This window comes from Gambusia affinis, linkage group LG12, assembly GCF_019740435.1.
Source record: "Gambusia affinis linkage group LG12, SWU_Gaff_1.0, whole genome shotgun sequence".
In the NCBI taxonomy this organism is placed as follows: domain Eukaryota; kingdom Metazoa; phylum Chordata; class Actinopteri; order Cyprinodontiformes; family Poeciliidae; genus Gambusia; species Gambusia affinis.
In genome coordinates, this window is record NC_057879.1 from 20,126,744 (window position 1) to 20,137,494 (window position 10,751).

At 34.3% G+C, this 10,751-nt stretch overlaps 1 protein-coding gene across 1 annotated transcript; it reads right to left on the reverse strand.

The window, feature by feature from the left end:
• Positions 1-6,616: 6,616 nt before the first annotated feature.
• On the reverse strand, positions 6,617-8,711 carry ccl25a (chemokine (C-C motif) ligand 25a). Its single transcript, XM_044133363.1, has 5 exons — positions 8,656-8,711; positions 8,052-8,135; positions 7,569-7,686; positions 7,384-7,480; positions 6,617-7,292 (listed from the first exon to the last, which is right to left on the reverse strand). The coding sequence occupies exons 2-5, from the start codon at positions 8,113-8,115 to the stop codon at positions 7,266-7,268; spliced, it is 306 nt and encodes a 101-aa protein (XP_043989298.1). The 5' UTR covers positions 8,116-8,135; positions 8,656-8,711; the 3' UTR covers positions 6,617-7,265.
• Between the last annotated feature and the right edge of the window lie 2,040 nt (positions 8,712-10,751).

Sequence of the window (10,751 nt, forward strand, 5' to 3'; positions counted from 1 at the left end):
TGTGAAAAACTTTCTCAGTCACACTCACTGTAACTTGATCCTCCTGTTTTTTTTTTTTTTTTTTTTTATGTCCACACACTTTGATGTAAGTGCAAGTATTTTGGCAATAGCATGAGGTTTCTGAAGGGACAGAGCATGAGTTCATGTATTTTGAAGGTTTCTGAGAATGTACATAGTAGCATGCTCCATGAACATACTTAGCTTCCTTCTTGTCCACTAAAATAACAGCCAGAGTTGTTGCAACTGGAGCTGCACTTAAATCAGCTGAGCGTGAAGGAAATTTGTTGAAGGTTGTCAGTGACCCTCCTTCTGTAAGGTTACAGGAATTTAGAAATATATAAACAAATCAGAAGGGTTTTTTTATTTGTAGATTAGTGAATGCAACCAGCCGTGCATTTTCCATGCCTGCATCACACTGTTCCGGGTTGCATGAGTCAAATTTGGAGTCCTTTTGCAAATCTCAGAACTCAGTTTAAGAAAATGCTCCCTCCTCCAAAAGCATTGAAATGGTAAAGAAAATGTCTTTAAATGTTGACAGCAAACATTTGCATTTGACATCAAAACCTGATTATCCAAAAGATTATCAAAATTTTTCTTTGCAGAAAAGTTGAATGATTTTTTTTACATGTAAGTGGCCTGTTTAAAATCATGTTACAGCATGTCAGTTGGATTTAAGTCCAGGCTTTGACTGGGCCAGTGAGTTTTGCTCTACCAAGAATGCCATGGATGTTTTTCTTTTTCCAGCTCTGGTCTCCTGAACATCATGTCTATGAATGATTTAATTAACCCGACGTTAAGTGAGGCAGGCTGTAGAGTTTCAGATGTGATTTTTGGGTTCTCATGTATTCTCCCGTATGAATCCTTGATTCTCTCCTGGAGGTCAGCCACTACTGGGAAGAGTCATAGGATTTTCCATATTGTTTCTTTATGGACAAAGGTGATCAGTGTGGCTCTCTGTATGTCCCAAGGTCTAAAAAACTGCTCTGAGGCCATTTTCTTACTGGTGAAAATTATTGACTGTTTCTTATCTGTTCTTAATTTTCTTTTAATTCTGGGCATCTTTTAGCCGATTGCAGATTGTTAGATTCCAATTAAAGCAACAGCCTGCAACTTTTATAAAAATATGTTTGTTTGTTTGTTTGTTTGTTTTTTTATACATATTTGTTAAAACTGTCACCATTTTGTTACTGCCACCATTTATGAAAAGATTCCACCTTCTCTCTGAACTACTATTGCCTTCTGAAGAAATACTCCTCTCCTGACCAAAAAAACAACCAATCAGAGCCAGGAGGAAGGTCTTAGCGCTGCCAATCCACCTAGTGAACGCGCTGCAAAATGTGCTAATGGCAAGGAAACAACTTTTAATCCCAGAAAAAAAGCTATGCTAACTAGTCTTAGCTTTCATAGCTGGATGTGATGTGAGGAACCACCACAGAGCTGTCACAACAAAGTAATGGTTTTAACAAAATAGGTAAGAAACATATATTTTTACAAAAGGTTCATACTTCTGCTTTAAGTGATTCTTGATGGACATAATGTTGTTAGAGAAACTGAAACATGATCACAAATAATCAATGATTTAACAATGATTGAGGGAAATGATCTGGACCGTTGTCCAATTGTTTGTAGTTTACAGCAAATATTTTCAGGGAGAGCATACATATTTTTACTCTGTATGGCTTCATGTAAAAAAATTTTTTATCCTGTTTTTTTTTTTTTTGTTTTGTTTTCTTAAATTCTGCTTTAGAGAATTAGTGACTGTGTTTATTTGGTAAGAGACAAAAGAAGAAGCTCCATAATTCTTTCAGGCCACTATTTTAAAATTAAAAAATGTACGTTTATGCTGTAAAATAATGCTAACGTCTATGGATTGTGTTAATAACTTTAGTTATCAATACATAACAAGTTTAGTCACTTTAGAGAACATTAGCCTTCTAGCTATCAAGTAGCTTTCACAAGCTAGTGCTAACTTGTTCAACATTCACACTTTGACCAAAAAATTGGCCATAAAGTCAATAGACAGAAAATATTGTAAAAATGTATAACACCAATTACAAATTGTGTCAATAAAAGTGCAAATATCATTAATTTGTTGTTTTTTAATTAAATAATTTTTTATCCAGTTGTAGCTCAGCTGATCCGACAGAAAGGAGGCAACTCTTCATCACACTCCTCTTACCAAAAGGTCAAATATTTTACTAAGTTATTCTTAAATATACAACCTTGCTTTATTTGTATGTATAACTACCAGTAAATATTACTTATGAGAATATTAAGTAGACTAAAGAGCCTTTTAAAAGCAATACATTTTTTCTACTTTTGCTTTGTACAGATCAACTCACCCTACTATTACTGAAGAAGAAACATAATTTTCTCTTATAATGACACAGTAAATTTGATTTGCTGTCTTCTGTTCGGTCTTATGTGACATAAAATATCTGTTGCGACATGTTGATGCTAGTGGAATATGTAATTCGAAGGAAAAAGGTGTCATTTCTAAACAATGTTGCTTTCTGAAACGTTTTACAGCGGCTTTCATCTTTCATTTTATTCGTTTTAACTTTTATGGGAACCATAATTTACAGCCACGGCACTGTTATTAGTGTCTGACATCCAACTTGCACAGCCATTTCATTAATAAATAAGTCACAGTGTGTCAGATGAGGTCATTATTTCTGTTTACCAAGCCTGCTTTAATAATTTATAACTATAATTTTCACACCTTTCTAGCATATGCCATAACAACTCAGATTTTATGACGTTTGTTTTAGTGTAAACGTTTCTTTCCTGTGTTCATTTTCTGACTTTTCTTTCATGTTTTTTCATTCTTCACAAAAGAGGCTGCAGGCTTTGCCCCAGCTTGCGTTTTTAAAAAAATTTAGCTCTGCTCTGAGCATTGTTGAGATATAGACAAGAAGAAACGAAAGCCCCAAAATCCCTTTCAAGTTGCAACACAGTGTTTTTGACCTATGAGGGTGGTACTCCTATTAGTCATTCTCAAAGAACTATTGGATGTCCACCAATATTCGATATGCAATAACTGTTTTGGTAATTATCTTGCATTTGTCAAGCTATTCATCACTCCTTCTGCCTGTGAGCTAAGTTGGCACCACTTTCAAACAGATACTTGAAGTCTGTGAGGCCTCCTGGCTTTTAAATCTCAGTCGCACTACATTAAAACTGCCTAAACAGTAACTTTTCTCTCACCGGTGTTTTAAGCAGAGACAATGACAAGCTGAAAGGTGTACCTACTCTTTCTTTAATCAACATACATCACATTTTTAAAGTGGGCCTGTGTGGGCTAATAATTTTTCTATTGAGACACTCACTATCTGCGCTTCATCTTGCTCTCTGCAAGATGAAGCCTCTGCAAGGCACCTGTGTGGAAGTTATCAATCTCTGATGGCAGCAAAGTCAAACACACACTGCGTCAGGCATGGTAAGATCTTATCTGCAGCAAGCCCCAGCAGTGCCCATGGAGATGAAGGAGCAAGATACAAATAAAAAGTTAGTAATTCAAGCTCCACGGCTAATCAGATAGTACTTCTAATAATGCGCTGATACACAAGTCCTGTGCAAGCTTTCTTGCTTGAGCTGCACTTGGAATGGGAAATTTTGATCCAAATTCCAACTAAACCTGCATAAATATAGTCAAAGCCCTGATAACTCGACAAAATGAAAGAAGTGATCTAAGATAAGAGGATCAATTTCATGCTTTATCACATTAAAACCACCAACTTAAATGTTTTCATTTGTAATTGATGTAAAAATGATTTTCAACTTCTTTTCCAAATGACAAACTTGAACATGCTCTGATCTAAACCAGCTGTGTCCAAACACAGAGGAGGCATTTGCATCACTTGTCCACAAGTCAAGAATAGCACAGATTTATTTCACCAGACTGTGACACAATTAAAACAAGCTAAAGTGAAATTTTCACACTTTATTTATACAGCAAATTTCAGCAACTAGGCAGTTCAAAGTGCTTTACATCATAAAAACACAAAAATACAGAAAATACACTAGAGTAAACAACTGAGTAAACATTATTATTTGTCAAGTATAATAACATCAAAATGTTGGTCAATGTATAATTTAATATGGTTCAAAAGTGACTCTAAAAATGTGGATTTTTAAATTCAATTCGAACAAATTGAATTGAAAGAACAAATTAGATTACAGACAAATTAAAATAATCCTAAAACATAAACCATTAATTTTTAACAGCCACATTTTTTTAAAGGTTTTATTGGCTCTAGTGGCCTTTATTTGATAGTTAATTGGGTAATGAGAGAAGGGGGAAGACATGCGGCAAAGGTCGCCAGGCTGGGAATCGAACCTGCGACGGCCGCGTTGAGGAGTAAGGCCTCCTTATGTGGGTTGTGCTTAACCCCTGCGCCACCACAGCACATCCCAATAGCCACATTTTTACATTTAATTTGAATTTTAGAGTATTTGTCACCATTAACATCCAGTAATTTTTTATAATTTATTAAATTATGCTAAAACATTTTTTTTTTAATGAAAGGAAACAATAAAAAGTGAGAATCATATAATTTTCTTGTGGCAGAATACATCTAAAATGATTTACAGATTTGTATTTTTCTATAAACATTTCTCCAAAAAAATATGTTTTGTATTTTTCATAATAAAATAAATTAGGCTGCACAGTGGGGCAGTTGGTAGCACTGTTACCTTGCAGCAAGAAGGTCCTGGGTTCGATTCCCGGCCCAGGGTCTTTCTGCGTGGAGTTTGCATGTTCTCCCTGTGCATGGTGGGTTCTCTCTGGGTTCCTCCCACAGTCCAAAAACATGACTGTCAGGTTAATTGGTCTCTCTAAATTCTCCCTAGGTGTGAGTTTGTGTGTGAATGGTTGTGTGTCTTGTGTCTCTGTGTTGCCTTGCGACAGACTGGCGACCTGTCCAGGGTGAACCCCGCCTCTTGCCCGGAACGTAGCTGGAGATAGATACCAGCAACCCTCCTGACCCCATTAGGGACAAGGATGAACAGAAAATGAATGGATGAAAAAAAATTACATTTTTGTAGACCACAACTGCTTTTAATTGCAAAAAGTTTGAACACCATTGAATTAAACCATCCCACTGTAGCTCTGGTTGTATGTAGTTCACGTTTTGTGTCACCTCTAACTGACCTTTATTTGGCTCCATCCATCTTCCTTTGACCCTGCCGAAGAAAAACATCCCCACAGCATGATCCTACCACCGCCATGTTTCACAGTAGCGATGGGTCGGTCACCTGTTTTATGTGTTAACTAATAAAAGAAAGCTTGATCCCAAATGGCCAGAGCTGCTTTTTCCAGATGTTAGCTGTGACATCTGGCTTGTGACAGCCTCTAAATAAAACTTATTTTAGTTTTATAGCTATATGTTTGAGTAAAATGAACATTGTTCTTTTATTCTTTGAACTACTGACAACATGTCTCTGAAATGACAAGCAAAAAATGAGTATTTATTATCAGAAAATTACAAAAAAGATGCAGTGATTTCAGACATCAAATAACATAAAGAAAACAAGTTCATGTTAATTTATAAACAACAATACTAATGTTTTAACTCAGGAATAGTTCAGAAATCTACATTTGGTGGAAAAACCAGGAGGTTTTCAATGGGGTTCTGTGCAATAGTCTCTTATTTCTTATTTTTTCCAGAACTGTATTTGTAAATATTTAAATTATAATTTGTGTTGTTCTATCATATAAAATTCAAATAAAGTACAATGAGGTTTGCAGTTATAGAGGTTCAAGGTTCTATGAATCCTTATGCAACGTACTGGAAATGCTGAATACACAATGAACAAAATCTCTGCCTGTTGCAGTAATAGAGTAAATATGTTACCTAAACTCAAACTTAAGAGCTTTATTGTATTATTTTATCACTGTAATTCCCTACATTATTGTGTTTCAAAACACTTTTATGACTCGACTAGTTACATATTAATGGATAATGACCTGAAGCATCTTGTGTTCTGTAAAGTTGATTTAAATCAAACATTCATATCAAGAAATGAAAAGTTTCAAGACAATGAATCAAACAGTTTAAGAAATGTTTCGTATTCAACTCAAATGTCACTCTGAAATATTTGCACACACTTTCAGATTGTCTGACATTTTTAAAAATTTGTTAAATGCCAAAATAATGAACAAGATTATTTTATAAACTTTCTTCAAAATAAATTTATGTTTCTTTAGTATTTGGTAGAAATCACTTTATGAATTGGGTCAAACAGCCTACCAAAATAACTCACAGAAGTTTTCAGGAGTTTTGCCCCACTCCTCCTGACAGAACTGGTGTAACTGGGTCAAATTTATAGCCAGCACTTAGTAACCAATTTGCCGGGTTACTTGTTGTCTATTTGGTCCAAGCTTTAACTTCCTGGTTCAAGTCTTGAGATATTGCTTTGATATTTCTGCATAATGTTTAAGTTTAAGTTACCAGCCTTTCCTGCAGGAAAAACCCACACTACATAATACTGCCACCTCTGTACTTCACAATGGGATGGTATTCTCCAGTATAGTTTTTTCCTTTTTGAAGGAAAAAACGTATGTTTACTCTAAACTGTAGTTTATTTGCAAAATTTGCACCAAAACACACCAGTCTATGTGTGAGTATCTTTAATCATTTTTGACACATAAACACCACCACGTGAAACACTATAATTACATTTTTTTATTAGAACACATAATTTGCTATAAAACTTGTACACAAAGGTATGAAATGAAAGACACTTAAAAAAGAAAAATCTAAATTAAGGTTATGACAAAGCTTCTCATTTTCTATGGCTCAAACTTTAAAAAAGCAATTACAGTTCCAGTCATATAATTACTTAAATCAAATATGTAGACACTGCAGATGTATTAAATATTGTATGAACACTTATAATTTACTCTCCATCACTATTTCTATAATCAAACAGCTTATTTCATGTTTGATGAAATGAAAACGGTTGCTGAAGCAGCCATGCATTGAAATATGTGGTTTGTGAATATATTCTGCGGTCACCTTTCAGCTTAACAAGTCCATTTGTTAACAGCAAAGTGCAGCTGCAACTCTAGAGTAGCTTTTGACCTGTTTTGTTAATGCTGAGCGAAAGCAAAAGCAGAGCTGCAACATTTTCTTGGCCAGCCTCCTGACTTTGTCCTCCTGTCAGACTCCATAAAATTGCCGTAAAAGCCGCTCTTTGCTCGGTAATAAAACTGCAAACAGCAGGAAGATTAAAGGTGGTGTTGCTGTGGGGAGCAGCCCTCTTCAGCCTCTTCTCGGATGCCTCAAGTGCTGCAAAGACAAAAAAATCAGAACTTTTAGAAATGTTTTTTTATGAGTTACCTCTTTGCAGATTAAGTAGAAGAATAGTTCCTATATTTACCTTTTTCTCATTCTTCTCATCAATCTTCAGCACAAGCTCCTTGACCCATTTCTCATTGGGGTCTGTGCAAAACTTGCGTCCCCTCCTCATGATGAAGCTAAAGGAAGGTGAAGCGTTCAGGTGAGGTTCAGGTTCAAGTGATTAAATCTGACTCAAAATAACAGTTTTGTGTTTGGAAAACTGACATTACGGCAGGGATGTTGCAGCCGCCATCTGTCTTCTGGCGTCTGTAGCTCACTGCGTGCTTTTGAACGTTGTTGGTGAGATTCTTCACATACTTCAGGCAGCAGTCCTCGTAGGACACTAAAATATCATAAATCAGCTTCAATTCAGATTACAAATTACAAAAACATCACAACTTTTATAGCAAATTTGTAGAAACATTATAGTTGATTAATCTTAGTTAATCAACTAAGATTAATTTAGTTAATCTTAGTTAACCAAGTTTAACTTGGTTATGTATAAAATCTACATTTGATAGACAGTCAATGCTATCTATAAAATAAGGTTTTAATAAGGTTGTAAAGTAAGCAGTAAAGATACAGGAAGTCATATCTACACATCACAGTAGTGATGGCAAACTTATTAACCCTGATTACATCTTTATTGCATGCTAGAAATGCAACACTATTTCCAGAAACCAGCTGTTTGTTTGATAAACTCTTTACCTTGAGCCAAAGTGAAGCAGAAACAAGAAAGAATCAGCAGGAAGAACAGCGTGTTGAACCGCATGGTTATCAGTGGAGGCAAATCTGAAAAGAAAAAAATCAACGCAATCGGCCTTATCAGTCTTATTACTGCAGCTTCGTTCCACGCACACATTCCCAAATAAACCTTGAACTTTTACAAATGCAGTAATGTCAGTCTTTGTCTAACACCTGTCCAGTCACACCTTGGATCAACAAACTAATTTATTTTGGATTATGGGAAAAAAAAATTCGGTTATATAAATATCTCTAAAGGAAAGTATATTTGTTTTTTATTCTTTTATAATTATGCATTCTTGATATTCTATTTATGTCAAAAATAACTTTTTACAGTTACTTTTCATAACAAATTAGGATGCACAAACATTCACCCAGAATTCCTATTCTCTCCCGTGGATTTGGATAATTAACCTAATGATTTTACTAAACATTTACATCCTGCAAATGATGGCAATTCTTGTTTCTTCTTAGTATAGTGAAATGAACAATCAACTAATCAAAGCAAAAACATTGAATATGATTAGAAAAATAAAGACGAACTAACTCTAACACTAAAATATCTCACCTGTGATGCTGTCAGTGTCAGTTGCAGCTCCCTCTTCTTGTGTCTACCAAACCTGTGCAGGCACTTCTCTTTATAAGACATCTGTGCTGGCAAAATGCCAGCAGAGAGTCACCTTTGTACTTACCTGGTTTTTTTTTCTTTCTAAAGGATGGCTTATGAGTTTTAAAGTGTCCCTAGTGTTTTTATGCATTTTCTCAGACGTTACCTCTGAGAAATATAAAAAAGATTGCTTGATTTTTTGCAATTATGTGCAATATTGACTTAAAAGAGTCATAAACTCATAAATGCATTCAGCTCAATTTAGTTAATTAGTAAATTAACCAAAAGTCATCTTAGGGCAGCATAAAGAGAAAGAAAACTTTCACAAAGTTTTAGGGCGGTAAGAAAAGAAAGCGAAACATTTGTACAGAAAGTACAGAAAGTGGAAAATAAATAAAATTTATATAAAGGCAAAAGCCTTTTTCATTCGGACAGAAAAATATCTTTTATTGTCCCACAGAGGGGAAATTCCAGGGCAAAAGCATCAAAGTGACAGGCAATCAAAGCATGAAGATTTACACAAAGATAAGAACATAAAACAAATAAAAACAGGATAAAAAGTAACATTCTGCACAACAAGGGCAAAGTTTTGTCATAAATAAGGTACTGTGCAATTTGAAAACGTAAAATAAATAGCAATGTTCACTAATTTGTTTTACCAGTTCTAAACAATTTACAGCAATGCTTACATTTAAATTTTTTTATTTGAGCATTTTTTTGTCTTTAAAGTAGTTTTTGTCTTTTTTAAATATTTGAATTTCCTTGTGTATGCATATTGCTATAACACAAAGTTTTCCCATTTAAATTCAGACAGAATCAGAGTTATTATTTAATTCCCACTGATTCTCATTTGGACTCTCCATACAACATTTTTAAACCAGTCTGACTTTTCATAAACTAATTTTGTACAACATAAAAAATAAAGAAATAATTTGGTCCAAAATTAAACTACTCATTTTATTAGAACTTTAAAGAATTTTTTTTCTATTTGGTTGTCTCAGAGGTAACTATGTTTTTTACTCCAGTTAAAAACAACATCTGGATGATAAACATCTCATAAATTACAGTAAACGTTGAGATAATTCCTGACCTGTCACAACTTCGCTCTAGGTTAGGAATCAAAACTTCAACTACTTAACCTCACACCTAACATTATTTAACCTACAACATGAACATTTAATAATTACCTGTAGATCTATTCATTTCCATTAATAATTGTGTCTTTAAACATTAAACTCAGTATGCATAAAATTACTTAAGGTTGTTTTGGATTATTAAAAATGTATTTTATTTATTCCCAGCACTGGCTCAAGGTTGTATGTGACCTTAAGAAGAATAAGATTTGTTTCCATTTTAGGGAATCTAAAATATTTTTACTGTATTGTCTATGGTAAAGTCAAAGCAAATTTAACATCATCAAATTCTCACGGGCAAATCTAAAAATCTTAGATCTATGGTCTGTGTAAAAATGTAAACATTTATGGGAGGCCCCTGGTGTTTTGGGGGCCCTAAATAGCAACATTTGCAGTTTTATCCAGAGATAAAAACACTGTTAATGTTAAATTTATGAATGAAGGTTTTACTTGAGTAAAGATTTGTTGAAGTAGTGTTACTCTTACTCGAGAATAGTTTCTGTTGTAATCTACCCACCTCTGGCTGATTGGCATATTGTTTATTGTCTTGAGATTTTCAGATACAACTTCCTTTTAAAGTATTCTTAGAGCTGTATGTGTTACATTTCCAATGACATATTTTGGTAATATCCTCCAGTTCTCATGACTGACCAGGAATGATAAATTTGAACTACTTTTCACTAGAATTTATGATTTATTGTTGAAGGTATTATTTTAAATACCATATACATGTAGCACAGCATTATGCATATGCCCACATAAGATCTAATTCAAGATTTCCAGAGAAATCAAAGTGAATGTAAAGCTGAATGAATCGCACTTTCATTTTTTTAGTTTGCAGCACAATCATTTCTAACTTTACCCTGGTAATATGAGCACCGGGTTTTTACTTTTATTTTAACGAGATCCTGCAGCTGTTTGTTT